Source organism: Gasterosteus aculeatus, chromosome 4 (genome assembly GCF_964276395.1).
Source record: "Gasterosteus aculeatus chromosome 4, fGasAcu3.hap1.1, whole genome shotgun sequence".
NCBI lineage: Eukaryota > Metazoa > Chordata > Actinopteri > Perciformes > Gasterosteidae > Gasterosteus > Gasterosteus aculeatus.
Genome location: NC_135691.1, coordinates 33,139,566 through 33,159,078, shown reverse-complemented (window position 1 = coordinate 33,159,078; position 19,513 = coordinate 33,139,566). Strand labels below are relative to the sequence as shown.

The window sequence follows — 19,513 nt, the reverse complement described above, 5'->3', positions numbered from 1 at the left end:
CACAAAGGACGCTCCGATCCCTTCAGAGACCTTCATTCTCCGAGCATCATCAGAGACGTGGAGCCTCTGCGTGGCCACGTACTGAACGCCTCTTTTACCGCCTGATGAAACGCGGTGAAATAGTGACGAAAAAAACCCCATCTGAGGAGCTTTTAATTCGCTCATCAGGGGGATCCTCGCTACCTGCTTTGGAATACCTGAGCGAAAATACACACAAAATACAGTGAAGAAACAACAGATCTTTGGCTTCTCTAGAAGAAACAGGCCACTTAAAGGGAGGGAAAGCAAACAGCGAGGCTCTGTTTGCGTGTCCTACTTCTTCTCGCCGACCACAACAAGCGGAGCAGACAGGAGGACCAGTGGGAGGGGGACGAGGATGGATGTGGAGGGTGGAGACAGATGGAGGCAGAGAGAAGAAACGATACACAGCGTGCGAGTTGTGTGAGAACAAGTCGTTCACTCTCAGGCCGCATTTAAGGGCAGTCTGGAGGTGCTTCACTGGAGTGTTTATTTTACAGTTAAAATACAGTATTATTCAGCATAAAATATGTGTTTTGTAATAAATGCATTGTTAGATTAAATCAATCAACAGTCTTTGAAGGACGTAATTAGTACTTAAGAGGGATAATCAGGCCTCATTCCCTCTGTAACATTCGTCCAGGTGATTGCTGAACGGTCCATCACAATTTACAGATCTGGTTCCTTGACCTTTGACCTACCACAAAGAGACTATTCCCAACATTTAGAAAATTCATTTGTTGTTACCTCCAAATAAGGTAGCTTGTATAATCTTCAAAAGCACATTTTCACGGTAACATTGAGACCATTAAAGCCCTTGTTTGGACGGCACAACAGATGGAGGTTTTCACTGCAGCATTTTTAATCCAAGCGAAGGATCTCAACACTTCTACACACCAGAGTAGATCAACTCCGTCCTCAGAGCCCCACTCAATACTCCAGCTCTCCTCCTCCTCCTTCTCCCCCCGTCGCCCCGTCACAGCCCGCAGACTCAGGCCAGCGATCCTGTTAGCGCTTATCACAGCGCGGCTCGGCTCCAAACACGGACTCACACGTCCACCTTCTCCGCCGATCAATAGCACTTTTACAGAGACGCCTTTTCGCTCCGCGGCTGAGCTCAGCTCTCCGGGGGGGGGGCGGCGGGGGGGAGGTAGGAGGGGGGGGGGGGGGGCTTCTGGTGTCACGGGGCGCTGGTGGAAGCTTCTGAGAGGGAACAACAAGCCTCTCGCACTAAAACCCCTCACACCGGAAACACCGAACGCTAATGTTAGCGTGTTAGCACGCTAGCGGGAACAATCTGTAATGTGTCGAGCCCTCACAGTGTCAGTATGCTCTAATTAGCTGTACAACTTAATGAATTAATGCTGGCGTCGATCTCTCAACCCGGTCTAGTCGATGACCAACAAAACGTCCACAGACAAAGATAAGAAACACCGGAGGATTTTCATTTGCAGACGGTCAGCTGACTCGGTGTGACTGTGTCCGTTGGCCCGGCGATCGTAATGTGCGCCCACGCGCTTCCAGCCCCGCGGCCCCCATTAAGCGCTGCCTCCCACCCGGGGGTAACCGGATTAGTCGCCCAACCAGATCAATAACAGTCCTCCCAAATATCAGGACATCTCCTCTGGTGGAGTGTCCTTGGTGGCTAAATAGGATTGGAAGTGCCGGAGATAAAAGGCAGAATCTAATTTGGGGTAATTCCACACAGGCGTCCGTGTTTATGTGTCATTTCATCATTTTGGCGATCCGTCGCACTTCCATGTCTAAAGATTGAGCGGGAACGGGAAGATACAGACACAGCACTTTTGAATAAAATGCAAGATCGGGAAAGTAATTCTAGTGCAAAGATAAAAGAGCCAATGTGTCAACAGGGATCAGTTTAATGCCATCACACACAGTGCAGATGTGTTCATACCGCTGAACATTTGTTTTGTCCAGGTCGAAACCTCCGGGTGTGAAAAGTAAAACCCAGTGTGCAAACTTGCATTCAATTTACTGCCCAGCAGGGGGCGGAAGCTCTGACTGCAAGAAGCAGTCTGGTTGTATAGAAGTCTATGGGGAAAAGAGCCTTCTTCTCACTTGATGTATTACCTCAGAACAACATGTAAACATGTGTTTATGGTCTGAAACAAGTTTCAGTTCTTCCTCTATACAGCATTGCGTTCATTTAGTAAAAGATGCATTGGGCTTCAGGGCGGGGCTATCTTCTAATTGACAGGTGGTCAAAAGTCGTCCAATTGTCTTCTACTCTTTCACAGTGCGTTTTCGTTCCATCAAAGTTAACTGATGCTTTGGTTACCTAATAATGTTTTATTTATTGCTGTGTTGTTCGCAGCTCCAACTTCTCCTGTTCCCCAAAAACCAAGATGGCGCCTAACTCGGGGCCTCAAATTGGCCCTCCACAAACCGACGGGAGACGCCACATAACTTCTGTCACACAGTGACCCCAAGCGTGTGCAGGAACCCACGAATTCCCCAACGTTAACCTGCTGATTCAGCAATTGTAGGATTTACCCTATTATCTGGACTAGCTTGGAATGTTAGCATGCCAACACCTGCTGATTAGCACTTTACATATCATTTATATAAATATATCATTTTGACGAAGGTGCTAAACCAAAGTTATTACAATCCACCGTAACCGTCTGAATCAAACCAGTTTGGGGTTTTGGAATGTTGAATCGTGACTGAAGCAGCAGTTTGTCGGCGTCTTGAGAACTGAAATGAAACTGAAACAGCGGCACAGAGAAGAATTGCTGATAATAACGGTAATTAGCTGCAGGCCCACTCACCACCGAACGGTCCCACACACCTGCCGCGCCACCTGCTCCAGCAGCGCCTGTCCGTCTCCGCTGTCTGCTTGTGGGTCAGCGCCGGATGTATTTTTAGCGAAACTCTATCCGTGTGTTTACACCTTTACCCGGAATACGCACACAAGCGCCGCCCCCCCCCGCCCTTCCGCCGAAAGACGCACTCGGAAAGAAAAATCGTCTCCACGAGCCGGTCCTGCCCCGCGGCTCCCCTTCCTCCCGCTCTAGAGCTCCTCCTGGTCTCACACGTGAAGGAACGGCCGAGGGGGCGAGAGAGATTGGCGCACGCTCGTCTAGGAACCGGCGGCGTTGACATTCATCCCTTCTCCTTTCTCTCCGGCGTGGTGCGTGGGCGGCTGAAGGACGCGCCTCATCTCCCTGAGAATAAAGACGTCTTTGTAGCCCTGCGGTCTCTCTCTGGACCTGGGCTTTAAACACACACGGGTGGGGGGGGATGGGGGGCGGAGGAAGGGTGCTTCTTATCCCCCCGGCGACGGGTGTCGAGACGCGCGCCGACGTCGTCAGCGTGTCGCTCCCCGGAAATAAAGAAAAATAAATATCCTCAGAATCCGCAAATGTCCCTGGAATGAACCCGAGCGGCGAGACGCGCGACTCGCCGGATCAACAGGCAGAGGTTCGCCTCCTGGAAAAATGCTCCGAGGCCGCGCGACTGAAACGTGTGAAAGACGCCGAAAGAAACCAGAAGGAAGAAGGAAGAAGAGAAACAAAGACGGAGACGCGGCACTCACCATCCTCTTTGCATTCCTCGGGCGGCTTCGCCTTCTTGGCCAGCCGGGGGTCCAGCCACGATGTTGTCTTGGTGTTGTGGCTGTGAAGAGAAGACGGAGAGAGAGAGAGAGAGAGAGAGAGAGAGTGAGCGAGCGGCAGTGTGAGAGATGGCGAGAGAGAGAGAGAGAGAGAGAGAGAGAGAGAGAGAGAGAGAGAGAGAGAGAGAGGAGACTTGGCAGAAAAGAGAGGAGGAGGATGGCGGATTTTTAATTCGGCCCGGAGGATCATATCTGAGGGGGAGGACGAGGCTCCCTCGTGGCCCCCGCCTCACAAAAAGGTGACAAGAGAGACAAAAAAAAGCTTTAAGTTAACAAAATGGCAATCAATACTTTTAATTTGCCCACTGTCTCTCATTGGCAGGCCACGGAGGAGGAGGAGGGGCAGGGAGGGGGAAGAGAAAGATAGAGGGGTGACTGAGGGAGTAATGGGGGGGGGGGGGGGCAGCTGTGAGCTCGGCAGATTCTTTCAGAGCCCCCGGGGCAGAGCGCTGGATCTGGATCAGTTAGGATGTGCCAGGGAAACCCGACGCGTCTCCACAGCTCCACCGAAGCTCTGGAGCCACAATGGCCTCCCTTCATGGTGACAGTAAGGGGGGGAACCGGGGGTGGGGGGAGGGGGGGTGCGGGTAACCAAAAAGCCAAAGTGAGAAGACGAAGGAAGATGAAGGCGCCCTCGTGTCTTTGTTCTTTTCCAGAGTTCCAAAGTCTGCAAACTGTTATGCAACAAATGCAACTTATTATATTATACCAACTGGTATCTCTATTTTGGGAAGAGGGGGGGTTATGCATTAAAGACAGGTATCATGGTAATGTACGACAGGAACAACATGTCAAACGAAATTAATCTTTGTTTCTTTGACCAAAGCCGAGCCGAAAACATCTAATTTATTAATTACACCTCCATGAAGTCGTGGTGACACAAAACACGGAGATATACGCTAATATACTCATGACCACCGTGCTACGATACGGACGTAGAGCAGGTACAATGTTCCTCATGCTGCTGTGTTAGCATGCTAACGTTGGCTAGTTAGCACCATGGAGGCCGATGGGACTGTCCTGAATGTTGATGTTGATGAAAAGCTACGGCCTCACCAAAGTGACTCCGACGCGTCCCGGGAGGAACATTACCGCCCGAACCTAAATCGCACCGAGGCGCCGAAATGCGTCTCCGAAATTCTGACCTGATGGGGGCGCTGCAGGAAAACGTTGCATACTTCCGTCCGGACCAAAATAGTGGACCAACAGACGGGCATTTCCATCCCTAAATAGAGATAAAAGCGGGGGGTTTGAGGCCCGCGCCAAATAAAGTGCAGTTCAGGGAAAGGTAAAGTCTGCTTTGGATTCATGCTCCAAAGCATCTCCCTCCCTACCTCGCTCTGCCTTCCTCTCCTCCTTTGCCAACTATTGCTATTTATAGTCTTATAGTCTATACTTCTACTGCATCCTTCTAGTCCCCCCCCCCCAGTGCTTACTATTTTTAATCACGATGACTTTCTTCTCCTTCCACCTCCTCTCCTCAGCCGCCTCCCATCAACAAATGGATCTCGTATGGGAAGTGGGGGGGGGAAATCAAAGGCGAGCGTCCTCTTGGCAGCTGCTTGGGGCTCTGGCGCGGCATCGCATTCGGTGGGCTGACTGCGTTAGTTGTGTAATGTGCCTGGTGGGTGTGGGAGCATGAGATTTGTCTGTTTCGGGAGACATATGGTGAGTCGTCTGTATTCGAGGGGGGGGGGGGGGGGGGGGGGGGTTAAAAGTCTGCCTTTGTGGCAACTAGACGTGTGTGGAAATCGCAGCTGTCTTTTAGGCAGTCTTCTTTTGTGTCTGATGGCCGGGGGGGGGGGGGGGGGGGGGGGTGGTCGCCGCGCAGCTTCCAGCGGTTTATGATGCGTTCAAGTGCGCCGCGACTCCATCAGCGCTGCAGAGAAATCCGGCCGGATGGCTGGAACGATCTATCGATGCAATAAGAACTATTTCTAATGGCGCACAGGGCGACGTTTACACGTCCGTGAACTCAGAAGAACACACAGCGCCTCCGTCGCTCTTAAGCGACGACGCACCTCCGCGGTTTTACTGCGGCTGTAAAACGGCTCCAATGAATTCAAGTTAAGAGCTAACGGAGTTCTGTGCGCCGCCCCATTCTAGATCTCATTAGAGCACCCAGCATCAATTATGGGCCCCGTGTGTGTCTGCATCAGTGTGTGCACACAAAGGAAAATACACAAGTAAATTTAGATGTTACCGAGCCCTAATGTAGTAACTAATTTCGTTTTGTTAGCGGAGAGTGGAAATAAGAAGTCGTCATTCGATCTCTTTTATACCGGCTCAGATTTTAATTATAACTCGGACTCTTTTTGTGTCACTGTTCACCAGCCAGAGCCTGTTTCGTAAAAGTAACACCCCAAAAGGGTTGCTCCTAGTAACAGACACAACTCTACTGATCCTTTCCTTCTTTCCAGGAGCATTAAAGCATCAACCATCACCGCGTCTTTCAGCTCACCGTTTTCGTTTTTTTTCGCGGCCTAAAAACTTAATTCTCACCTTCTCACCTTGCAGATGCAGCAGCAGCAGAAGAGCACCGAACGACGGGGCAAACAATGTGAACGCACTGCAGCGTTTACATGCAACTCTCTCTCTCTCACCGCCTCACTTCCCAGAATCCTCCGGTACGACACTCACTCTATGAAGTAGACCTCTCCCTTCTCCGTGTACGCCATCTCCCAGTTGTCCGGCAGCGGGCCCAGCTCCTCGTTCTCCTCCGGCTTGGGCAGCGTCATTTTCGGGGACTGTCCGTCTTCTTTGGGCGCCTCGGGCGGGGCCTCCGCCGGCAGGCTCTGCGGGGCCGCGTCCCCCGAGGCGTCTGTGCTCTTGTCCTCATGTTCGCTGGACTCTGAGGTGGCGGGGGAGAGCGGGAGGGGAAGGGAGGGGGGAGGTCAACGAGACAGAGAGAGGGACAAAGCGGGACGAGACAACGGCGGTTGAGAGGGAGGCTGGCTGGCGTGGCCTCGTTCGAGTTCTAAACTTGCGCGCATGGGAGAACGGAGGGACTGATGGCGAGACGAGAGGCCCGCAGGTGGAGGAGGAAGGGCGGGGGGGGGGGGGGGGGTAATCTGCGGGGGGGGGAAAGAGCGAGCTGGCTATCTGCTTAGATCAAGGATCCCACTGCGCTCTATTGATCTCCCCCCCCACACACACACTTTAACACCCCGACGTGCCGCAGTTATCGGGCGTCTCGTCACCGCCCGATGGGAATCATTTCAAAATGTTCAATTCAAGCGCCTGCGTGGTTTGGGGGGGGGGGGCAGATAAGCAGCGGGCCTGCTGGGCGAGCTGAGATCCTTATTTAAAGCCCCCCGGCGGTCCTGCATCCGGTCTGGGGAGTAACAGCGGTCGAGTGGTAACCAGTAACTTTCTATGAAGACCTTTGGTCTGCGAGGTTGAAGGAAACACCAACGTGGTGCAAAACCCAGAACTAGGCTTTCATGAGCTGCTGAACCGTGCAATAAAATAACTGGAAACGCAACTATATTCTGTCATTTGGCGTTTGACCTTTAAATTCTATTCATGGAATATTCATTACCTTTTAAGTTACATTTATAGGCAGTCTTGTTTTAATCTATCCTCTACTTGATAGTATGACAAAGGGTGTCCTGTCCTGTACAATGGGTTTTATTACTGCTGCTATTCAACTTATTTTATGTTCGGATTTTACAATTACACTAAATCTTGATTTCCGATTTTTTCTTCTGTCGTTTCATCATTCATTGTCTTAAAAGTTGTATTATTGTTCCATATTCATCTTAATTCTCCGCCTAAATGTAAATGACTTCATTCTACATCAGTCTTTCACTCTCTCCCTCATTCTTGTGCTAAGTGCCTGCTACACATTTAGAAAGCTGCCATTTAAATTTTGTTCTATTACCATATTGTAGAGGACACATTAGCATCTGTATGGATGCGTTTCTCTCTCTAAATTGAGCGGCCTACCTTGTTTGAGCTCCCTTCGGTTTGAAAATCAAAATATCCTCATTTTGCCCGACGAGCTGAGTCTCTTTTCTGCTCCGACTGCAGCGAGACACTCGGCTTGTCCCGAGGCTCACAGAGTCACAGGACCGAGGCCTGCTTTTCAGTATGGACACAAAAATCAAAGTCTTTGAGCCTCTTTCATGATGCTATCTTCGTTTGATCATGGGACGCGTTGAGAGGGTTTCTTTGTGCGAAAGCGTGTGCATTTCGCTTTAGAGGGCTTGGTAATCCAAACGACGCCGGTGACTCGTTCAGGAAGTTGTTGTTGAAGGAAATGCCTGAACCAAAAAAAAAAGGGTCCCTCTCTATTATTTATACCTCGTTGTGCGTTAAATGTCACTCCCGCCAGCTTTTCCTCGGATTTGGACCGGGCCGATTCGCACTTCATAAAAACGTCCCCGGCTGTTCATTAAAGAGGCCGCGGGCTCCTGTTGAAGTGAAGAGCGCGTGTGTCCTCCGGCTATCCGGGGCCACGAGAAGAGCGATGCGTAATAAATACAGAATTCCGGGGAGAAGCAGCCATAACGCCGTCACGGTTAAATGTTTGGCGTGCTGAGGTAACCGCTGAATGTGAGAGTCAGACTGCATGTGAGGATATTTGCCGAGCCAATTAATCTGCCATCAAATCGTTTTCTCCCCCCCCAAGAAGACCATGTAAAAGCGATCCGTCACCGTCTCTGTTGCTAGGCAACCACTCCAGAGACTGTTGCTCAGACTTAAACGAGACTGCGGCGGATCGGCTGCGACCTCTGACCCGGCTGTCTGGAGAGGGCCTTGACCTCCAGCGACCTCCAGCGACCTTCGCTTCTGCAGGGGTCATGTTTGTGTGTGTCGGGGGAGGTGGGGGGGGGGGGGGCTGACCTGGGGTGACAGCAACACCGTTGCCGTTGACGACGGGCCTCTCGTCCTCCTCCTCCTCGGGCGGCTCGACGCCGGCCTTTTCCATGTTGCTGACCGACTTGTTGCGCTTCCTCTTGCCCTCGGCGGTGGGTCTGGCGCCCGGCAGCAGCTGGTCCGTTACATTTAGCAGCAGAGCGCTGGGCTCGGCCGGAGGCTTCGGGGTGCCGTAGAAGTTATCTGGAACAGGGGAGGAGGAGGAGCAGCTGTGAGACATCCACACGGCCCTTTATGTGCCTTCGTGTTTCATTTTTAGCCAAATGTCTGCCTACCGCTGCAGCCTTAAAGGTGCAATTCACAGCAAAAAATAGACACCTTCTTTTTTGAATCTACTAAAGTGTAACTTCCTACACGTGTAGTGCCTCAGTGCTGACTCATTAAGCTGCTTGCACGGCCGTCTCCTTCTCAGCTGTCGGACTCACCAGGTGGAATAAGAGACGCTGAATCTCAAAGGTTTGGGTCTGCGATCAGAGCCAGCTGCCCCCCCCCCCCACCCACCCCCGCCCGCCTCTCCGGACTCAACGGATCATTCTGGGCTTTTTACTTTGCCACCCTTCGCTTGTCTTCTGACAGCAGCACTCCATCAGTCATTGTTTAGAACCAAAGAACTTCTCTTCTGTCACTGAGGATTTTCTTTCTGAAGGTGGAATAATGTGCGTGGATTATGAAGAGTCCTGGAACTGTGAGGCTGCTTCTGGGGAGACATTTAAATGTTAAGCTTTTCAAATGTCATTTTTCAATGAGAACAAACTAAATTCCCCGCACATCCTTTCTAATGCTTTGGCAGCAGAAATCGCAGCGGATGCATTGGAAACAATATGCTTTTTAACGAGTGAACTGACCCTTCAAATGAAAAGTTGTTGCGTTTCCCCTCGCCGCTCGAACGCGGCACACGACCCTCTGGCTTGTAAAACGTTCAGAAAAAAATGAAAAGCGAAAATGACGTGAAGCTCAATCCTCGATCCTCCTGTTTGTTTCTACCGTCTCAAAAAGGTGACATTTGGGTTTTCGCACCACAGCGGCAGGCGTTTGTCGGATGTCGGATCGTGTTGTACAAAGCCTCTTCTTCCCCAAAGATCCGACGCCACTCGTCTCCGAGGCGATTTTAAACCGGCCGGCACGCAGGAGAAGAGAAGAGCCCCTGCAGCAATAGACCGTCTCATATCCAACGCCAGGAGACTACCGGTGCTCGCCGGGCTCCATCATCAGAGACGAAAGACGAGACCATTTTTGGGGACGGAGAAGAAAAGCCGGAGAGATGAAAAAAACAAACAAACAAACAAAAACATTGATTTGGGAAGGAAGATACATCTCAATTTACAAAATCCTTTAAAAAGATTGTGGGTAAGACGACAAAGAAATGACGCCAAATCATGAATAAAAGTCAAAATCTTCACATCCAGCTTGAGGCTTTGATGTTTTTTTCCATTTGAGAATGAAGAGGGAAAGTGTTTGTTTTTTTGCTTCCCGTCATCGTTCTGAATTGACAATACGAGCCTGATTGATAATTGATTTGTGTCTGATGTTAGCGGACATCTTGAGTAATCACCTACTTCTCTACCGAGGACGGAAGGTTTATGCAACACAAACAGCTCTCGCTCACGGGGTCTTCTGAGGACCCTCACCAGGAAAAAAACACCCCCCCCCCCCTCCCCTCCCCTTTTCAGCCAAAACACATTTCAATTGGAATCGTGTTAATGCCACTTGTTTTGTTTTTTTCAAATTGCGTCTGGACTCGAGTTGACGGCATTTATACGTTCCGAGTAATTCATATTAGCAGCTTTCAGGAAATAAACCGTAACAACACTGTCGCAGGCCTAATGAATCCTGACATTTTAAATGAGCAAATTAAAAAGGGCCTCGGCTCAAAAAGGACGAGCTTGTTGCCGCGGGTCACAATCCCACGAGGGCTCCTATTGATCCGCCGCTAACGAGGATTCATAACGAGTCCTCTTAACGCGGCGGATTTGCACCCGCTGACGAGGACGTATTAAGGAACCACCACTTCCGTGAAGACGATGTCCTCAGAGCGGGACGGAGGAAAATCGCCAGTCCCATCGGAGTGTGTGTCGTTATTGTTACAAGGGTTCGGGTCAAAGGGCATAACCCCTGCTGTGCTATAACCCCGTAATGAGGAGAATTTAACACATGTCAATTTACACACGCAAGAGTACCAGTGTAGTAAAATTGCAAAAATGATCCCCATGGATACCAAACGCTGTTCCTTCCTCGTACAATGAGATGGTTTCTTCTCTCTGAAGGACACACGTAGCAGGAAGTGAACCCGGGAGGTTCCTGTTCTAATCGCCCTTTACATGACTCAAATTAGCTGGATTGGGGGTGTTTGTGTGTGTGTGTGTGTGTGTGTGCGTGTGTGTGTGTGTGTGTTGGCTCCTCTCCATTCAGATTTCACACAGGACTCCCGTCAGCGTCCGACCTGACTGACGACACTCGGGCCGCCGCCGCCGCCGCCGCCTTGCGAATCCTCACCTTCATACGTTCCGCTCTCTAGCAGGGCTCCGCTCTTCTCCAGTTCCATGAACCGCTCGATGGTGACGAAGTTATAATCCACCCCCGGGACCTCGCCCTCCTTGGGCTGCCGGGTCGTGCCTGCAGGAGATAAAAGCGAGAGGAGGCCTTCAGTACGAGGAGCGTTTAAGAGCTGGAACACGTTGACCCCGACCCGGCTCTGCTCATTAAGCGCTCGTTATTCCTCAGCCGTCCCCCCCCCGTAACCCCCCCTGCTCTCCTTTCCTTATGTACACAGCTCAGAGTGCTCTCCCGGGGGACGAGTGGCAATGAGTGATGCAATTTGGACACAGAGAGGAGAAATGAGGGTGGAAATATTTGACCCCCCGTTCTTCGGGTCAAAGTAGTTCAACGGCGTCGCTGCTGCATCGCTGCACAACGTGTAATGTATCTAAAAGAGTCCATTTCCTCTCAAATGTATTATCAAAGAGATTCAACTTTCTCTCTCCTCGCCGACTGCTGGAAGACGTCTGAACCGAGACGAGGCGAAACGTCTTTAGACTTCGGCCATTAAGCCGCTCGGCTGCCTCTTCCAGAGATGCCTCGTTAACAGGCGGATTAATTGCTCCTCAAACGCGGGAACCCGAGCCGCAGAAAGCGCTGCGGTCGGCCCGTCTGATATGGAGACGACCTCGACTCGACCCGCGATCTGTTTACAGAAAGGTCTGTCCGGGTTCCTTTGCCTTCGCAGGCAATCAAGCTGTCCAACGGGACCATTGTGTGGAACAAAGCGCCCCCCCCCTCGGGCGCCCTCCCTCAGACCTCCGAGCGGGAGTTCGCAGTCGACGACCTTCAAAGCCAAAAACATCAAACCAGAACCTGCTGACTGAGCAATTTGTAAGAGCTTATGACAACAAGTGAGCAGCAGGGAAGGCCGTCATGTGCTGGAATAAAATGTGTGTTTGTCGCACCTCCAGTGGAGAGTTTCCTGATTGTGTTTGTCTGCATGAGGGCTTGTGTACCCGTCAGATTAGCTTCGCACACACACACACACACACGCACGCACATTTCAAAGAGGACCTTTGATGTTGCACAACTATTTTTAGCAGCATCTTCTGCTGGGGATCATTTCTAAAAAAAAAGGAAAAAAAGGAGGCAAACAACAACGTCTCCGGATCCTCGGCCCTTTGCATAAAAGGTCATGACCCCGCGGTTCAGCGGCCAAATACTGCGACCTGTGTGAAGCGCAGCCGGCGGGACCTTGTTAAGGGTTAGACAAAGCAGATCTTTTAATCCCCTCAGGTTCTGGATTCGGGCCCATTTTTGGAGCGCGAGAAGCTCCCTGAAAACCCACACTGTGTGCGAGTACTTTGGTCTGTGCACACTGATTGGTCCACGTGGATTGTTCGTGTTTTCGCCGACAAGTTCCAGATGTCGATGGAAACGAACGTTGATGGGCAATTTGGGGAATTATTTCATTCATACTCACAGTAAACAGCACTTTGATGTTCAAAGACGTCAAAGAATTCAAACATCAAAACACAACCAAAAGAAAAATGCTCCCAATGTCACGAAAACAACAACTTCGGTTTCTTTCTTTTATAGTTCTAATCCTTAAAATATTAAACGCAGACTTCACGGGCAGGATCGCCGCCGCGGCGGCTGCTCCTGCACGGCGCGTTGCCTTTAAGCTGCGCGCGAAAAAGAAAGTGCATCAAAAGCTGCGTAACCCGCAGATCACTGCGGGCAATTTGGAAAAGGCTCAACGGGGACCCGGACGATGTGTGCAAAGCAGAAAACATCGGGCTCCATTTGAAGCAAAGGATTTATATCCGGAGAACATCCGCGGCGCCTCGCAGATTGTAGCCTCCTGAGGCTTTGACCCTGAGGAAACAATTATACCATGTGCGTTTAAAATAATCATTTCCATTAAGTAACGCACCGGGACAAGAGACAAGCGGCATCTTGAAGTCAACCTCTTCTGTAAAACAGTAAAATATGATATTAGTATTTTCTATTCCTGTTGATCGTGGAGCTCAGCGAGAACTGGCAGTGACACTGTACTTAAAAAGAATAAAACTAACCGCATGTATTTTACTGTGAGGCGTTGGGTGGACATTGAGGTTAAGCAGCTTGTAAATAAAATCTATCATCGTGCCGTGTTCAGCCGAGTGAAGTAGATGTTTTGTACTACGAGGAGATGTGGAGGTCGGGTGGAGAACGGTCACAGTGGTTCTGCATTCATCCGCCTCGTCGCTCTCCCTCCTTTCCACCGCGTCGCTGGTTTCTTTAACCGACTCCTCTGCAGCTTCAAATGCAGACAGGATATCGGGCAAAACCCTTTAATGTCGTACGTTCGGTGGCTTGTGTCACAGACGGGCCCTTTTCAGTCGCCTCCGGGGGGGTGGGCGGACGCATGAAGTGGGTCCTGGCCCTTTCACGCCCTAAAGCCTCTGTTGTGACTGGCAGCGACCCCGTCGGCGCGGCCCATTGTCCACCCCATAATCTCGCCATTAGCCAATTAGGAAGTGACGGGCCGGCGTAAGGCCCTTGCATTAGAGGGATGGATTAGCTCGCCATTCAGCGGCGCCGGAGTGCAGGCGGGCCGCGGCACGCCACCAGGAAAGAAAGAAAACAAAGTCGCTTTCGCTGCACTTTTGCCGACCGCGAACCCGAGACAGCGATTGCGGGCGATGCGCTTGTGCGGCGTTTTCACTGACGATGCAGCCGGGTCTTAATCAACTGTGATTACACATCGTTTGGGTGGTAATAAAGTCTGCTGAGCGGGGAGCGCAGAGGGGATGACGAGGAAAGCCAACATCGCTGCTTCACACTGACGGGGAGGAGGGGAGGAAGGGGGGAGGCAGAACCTCACTTTTGCTTCTCGACCCGCTGATCGCGCCTTCGCTTCTTTTTCACGCCCGATGAGGCTTCGGGTCTTCAGGAAGGACGACAGCCGGCGATGTGGGATGGGCCGCCCCCCCCCCCCCCCCCCATGAACGCCATGAATAGCTGCGCCCTGCAGGAGGTGCTGAGTGGAGCGCCTGTAGCACAGCCAGGAGGTATCGACGGCTGCACGCTCGCCCCCCCCAGGAGAGAGGAGAGGAACGGCACAGCTGATGGAGAGATATCGAGGAAGCAACGGGGGGGGCTGGAGGCGGGGTGCAATCACTTTGTTTTTTAAATAAAAACATGCAACAAAAGCTCGCTGCGTCAGCGTGTTACATCTGTAATTTTTCATACCGATACATCGAAATGACCCCGAAGGAATCATTAAAGAGACAAAGTAGCAGAAATGAACATCGCCTGGATTTAATTTTCCTCTGAGCAAATGATCTCTTGGGGTCTTTCACCCCGCGAATCATTTAGCAGGATATTCCCCCTGCAGCCGTTTCGCGTGGCTTCACAGCAGCACAGATTCACAAATAATTCCTCCAAATGGACATTTTGCAAAAAAGGGAATTAACGCCGCTCACATCTCCACCGCGGCGTTTCCCCTCGCTGCGATCAAGCAACATCCACGCACGTAAGGTACCGGAGTTGGAAGAATCACGGTGACACCGTTACCGCGGGCAACGGATGCGAGACCTGTGAGAGGATCAAGGAGCGCTCCTCGAAATCAAATTTATTCAGGCGCACATGTCGGGAGGGAAGGCGGGGCAGACGCCTGGAGTCCCACCGAGCCACATGGAGCAGAGACAGATTGTAGCATCTGATAATATAAATACTCTGTCAAAATGTGAGGAGACTTTCACGTCGCCAGGCAGCGATTCTATTACTGGTGTTAAATAAGGTATTTGGATGAGACATTTTCACATCATCACCTTTTCTGCAGAGCCGACATCCGTTTAGTTTGTTAAGTGAATGATGACTCACTTCAAGTTAACGAGATATAATAACGCCTTGTGATTACCTTTGATCAAATCATTAAAATAAATGTGTCTTTTGCATCGTTTGCAGCAGCAGAAGCTCCCGCCGCGCCTCTCGTCTGGTGTAATGGTCTAATTTCCCCCAAATCAGACACAATGACACGGAATAATAACTGAAGACCAGAGTGATGTGTATTTTTTCGTACCGTAATTCTCCCCAAAAAGTAGTGAGAATAGGAACAAGAGTCCAGTTTGAGTCACAACAGCAGAAATTCAATCAGAATTGTGACTTTTTGGAATTAAGCAGAACTTGTCATTTTGATAACGTCATCAAAGGAGATTGTTGTCTTATTTCAAAGCAAAGTCATTTCTAAACATTTTATGGCCCAAATAATTCCACGATTAATCCGCCCCAAAAAACTCAAGTGTCCCACAAGCTGATGATGCAAACAATGAGTGCGTAGTGATAATGAGACGATTAATGTCCACCAAAGACACCTTCGTCTTCGGTGATGCCGAGCGAATACAAAGTCTGCTCAACGGGCGCCATCAACCACGGCGGCGTCCGCCACAATGTGTGACGTTCGTGCACGTGAATCTGCTGCAGGCCTGTCCCGCACGCGACCAGGCCCGGGGTAAAAGTACACGGCGGGGGCGGGGGGGGGGGCAACCTACCCCTGCACAGGGATGTCCTCATGATGCCCGTTGTCATGGAGGGTGGAATCAGAGCTCCTCTGTCTCTCGGCCTCTCAAAGGGGACACGTGAATGCGCCCCTTTCATCGCGTCCCGAGCTCCCTCCACTTCCTCCGGCACGCCGCCAAAAAGAGATCGCCCTTGGTCTGGCTCCGCATCCCAACCTCCACGGGAATCAGAGCCCTCGTGTTCGCAGTGGAAGAGGAGGAGGGAGGGGAGGGGGGGGGGGCGTCAAAATGAAGAAAAAGAAGAGGAATGTCGACGGCGACTTTAATCTGGAGAGAGCCACTGAGAGGATGCGTAGATTCTTCTCACGATGCGGGGAGGAAACACACACACACACACACACGCATGCACCAGCTGGCGGATAGCAGGTACGAAGAGGGGAGGCGAAGGGGGAGGGAGGAGAAAGAGAGGACAGAGATACGGAGAGATTACGGGGGAAAGCTGATGTCATCCGTTTGGATGTGTGGCCCCGCGTGTGTGTGCGTGTGTGTAGTGATTGAGGATGTGATCGTGCTGCTTTGTCAGCCTAATCCCCCCCCCCCCCTCCCCCCCCCCCCCCCACACCCCCTCCATCCCCTCCATCCAGGGCCACGCTGGCAAAGGCACATTACTCCCGTGTGACACAACCAGTTTGTGAGGACGTCCCACCAGAGCAACAACGTGGGTCCTCTTTGGGCCGGGGGGGAGGGAGGCGGAGGGGGTGGGTGTCCTCAGAACCGACCGTCCTGCGGGTGGTGATAATATTCGGACCCCGCAGGCGGTAATCACCTCGTTCTGGGACCTCTTGGCCTTTTAATACCACAAGCGTAGCGATCTCGTACCGCCATCGCCTTTGACTCTTTCCTGCTGTTGGACCTGCTGTGTGTGTGTGTGTGTGTGTGTGTGTGAAGCCTTTGAAGGCCTTACCTCTGCTACAGCGACAGGAGATTATGGAATATGATATTATTCCTTCTTTGTTTAATGTTCGGCTTTAGAAGGATTCGTTTTATCACTTTATCATTTTACTTGCCAACAATCGCCCGTTATTGGGTTTTATTATTTATTGGAAAGTAACCGTCTAGATGCCCATTAAGTGCTACTTGGAGGCTTTCAGGGGTCGGAGAAGCGTTTTTAAACTAGTTTTAAAATAATAATGGTAACAAATGAAATACAACAATCAATTAGCAAATAACTGTGTGCACTGTAGCCATGAATCCACCGACTACAACCGAAATGTCACAATGTACGAGGATTAAAATCATTTTCATCATAATCATAATCTACAAATCTAACAATTCTTCTTTGTCCAACTTGTCCTCAAACGACTCCTGAATAAACGAGGTGACAGGAAACAGCAGGCGCTGCATTGACGCCCCTCTGCTACGGCCCGTCGCCTCGCACGCCGCCACGCCCTCTCGCTCCCTCTCTGATATCAGCCGCCATTAATTCCGGATCCAATTACTCGGATCGCTCCGAGGCCCCTCCCAACTCGCCATTCGTCTCCGATCGCCGCGGCCAATGGACGTTTTCTCGTCCGAGCGACAGATCAAACTCGCCAGCACGCCGCCGCCAACGCCGCGGCGACTTTAATTGGATCCTCTTAATAGTGCTTCACTATGGCCACTTTCCGCCATGTAATTAGGTTTCCCTTCCTATGGAGTTTAATGGTCGCGGGAGAGAAACAGCGAGGAGGAGACGGTGAAAAGGCACTTAATCCCCCCCCCGCCCCCTCCTCCCTGCAGAGGAGTCATCTCACGGCGCACACGTCTTCAATGGAGGGACTGGAGCTCAATTTCTATTATTGTTATTTTTTTCTTATTCTTTTTCCAACTGGCGCTCGTGACCAATGTAAGGCTCCACGTGGGGGAATAAATTAATAAATAAATAATTCCCCGAACGCCGCCGCCCCCCCCCACCAAACCGAGCAGAATGCAGATGAGGGGATTTCCGGAATGATTAATTTCTGCCACTTGTGAGGCGATTAGAGGGAGTCAATCAAATGAATATTGTATAAGGAACTCCATCAAAAGGCGGCGGCAATGAATGGATGATGGGAGAACAGTAAGCCGCTTAATGGCAATAAACGAAACCCCCCACCCCCCCAGGGAGAGAGAGAGAGAGAGGGTTGACGGAGGGAGGGGGGGTGAGAGGTGTGATGGCATTGAGGACGGACCGCTCACCTGTCCAGGTGTGCAAAGATGCATTCTGTGATTCTGGCCTCAGCAGCACAGAAAGTTATCATTTTTGTCAGCACCTGTCGCCATAACGACAGCAGGGAAGTCATCCAATCTCTCCGTGGGAGGGAGGGGGGCGGGCGTTTCTTGGTCACATTTGTAGTTCTACGACTTCGACCCGCGAATAGAAACAAAGCCTCCGCCGCACCGGAAAGCCTCATGACGCTCACGGGGGCCACGAATTCCCCGCTGCGGCCATCTGGCTGCGGCCCAATTAAATACACTTAATCACTTCCAGGCATATGTGGCGCATTCGCACGCCGCGGCGATGCAGCGAGGCCGAGGAACGAAATACACTTTGATCAAGGGAGGAGAAAAGGGGGCCTGCTTGAGTTCTACTCGATCGAACAACACAGCTTTTGGAGCCACATCAGCAGCTGAAAAAGTTTGGATCCCTGTGTGAAATATTGCACGTTTGATCTCAGTCAAAGACCGTCATTAAACGAAGCCCTTAATGAGCAAATCAACAAATTACCACTTGGTTTAAGTGGCTTGAGCCTCATTAACACCGTGTATTAAAATGTGTTAATGGCTCCGAAATAAAGGTCCGTTGACGCGCGGAAAGGATACATTTACTGGAAGATCAGAGAAATGGCGTTTGGATTTATGATAGACATTTATTTTATTTATTTTTACATGTTTTTTGTAAATACCGATAAGTATCATGATTTGAATAATTAGCCTTTGCCTGCATAGATTAATTTGATCAAATGTCTGAGGGGTATTTGCATAAACAGTAGCCCAAAGACATAGTGCATGTGTGTGTGTGTGTGTGTGTGTGTGTGTGTGTGTGTCGGCTGGCAGATAGCATGCTGCGTGCAGCTTAGTGTTTCCCTATCTAGCCCGTCCCTGCGTGGAGCTGATGGAAGCCCCTTATCACGGACCCTCAGAGCCCCCCCCCCCACACCGCCTGCAGAAAAGTGAAGCAAAAATAAATAAAAATATGCAGAGGAGGAAGAGAAAATGCCAGAAAAATGATATTATATATATATATATATATATAAATATTTCCATTTTTGTTTGTTTGCGAGTGTGTCTGCCTAGACCTTATTGTCCTGGATGGGTAGAGAAGAAAGACGGCTACAGGGAGACTTAGGGAGGATGTAACGGGGGGGGGGGGGGGGGGCGCCTGAGTGTTTTGATAGAGAATGAAGTTATTACCAGCTGGTGATGGATGATACTCGGATGGCAGAGGAGGAAGTTGAAAAAGGCACAGAGTATTGAAGAGTCGTGCTCTTGTGAAAGGCGAGCAGACGGGGGGAGCTGAACAGCGATGAACGCCTGACGTGGGAAACTGTAAATCCACACTGTTGGGTTTTTATTAAAGGGAAGAGAAATGGGGCCTGAATAATGCCAGGAATAAAGACGGGTCGGCTGATGTTATAGACGGATCATCACGGGGATGTTTCCCAATAGATGTTGATCAATGATTTGGGCACCAAAGACCATTACACGTGATTTCTCCTGAGGCCGCGGGAGTGGAACGGACGAGGAACATCTCCTGGGTTCCGTTCCTGACATCAATGATCACTTGATCAGTGAAATCAATGAGCAATTTAAAACCATTGGTTGAATACTGAAGTATTTTGTCTGGGAAATTGTTCAGAGGTGGTGGAATGGAATATTTAAGTGTTGTACAGTCACAAGGTGGATTTAAGTCCTTTGCGTTTGATTGGAGCGTTGAAAGTGGGCGGGTTTAAGGTGTGATGAGTCCTGGTATTGA

General features: G+C 50.7%; 1 protein-coding gene across 19 annotated transcripts in view; it reads right to left on the bottom strand.

Moving 5' to 3' along the window:
- The window catches only part of magi2a (membrane associated guanylate kinase, WW and PDZ domain containing 2a), a 95,036-nt gene that overhangs the window by 30,540 nt on the left and 44,983 nt on the right, over window positions 1-19,513 (bottom strand). For 18 of the 19 annotated variants that reach the window (XR_013467284.1, XR_013467285.1, XR_013467286.1 and 15 more), the window contains exons 3-6: window positions 11,030-11,149; window positions 8,504-8,719; window positions 6,296-6,506; window positions 3,578-3,657 (exon numbers count right to left, since the gene is read on the bottom strand). Coding sequence is in view for 16 of the 19 variants with exons in the window: in XM_078100421.1 (XP_077956547.1) it covers window positions 3,578-3,657; window positions 6,296-6,506; window positions 8,504-8,719; window positions 11,030-11,149 (627 nt within the window). In the remaining 3 variants the exon portion in view is untranslated. Of the gene's footprint in view, window positions 1-3,577; window positions 3,658-6,295; window positions 6,507-8,503; window positions 8,720-11,029; window positions 11,150-15,552; window positions 15,739-19,513 lie in introns of those variants that run through there. The other variant, XM_078100426.1, reaches the window with a different exon arrangement.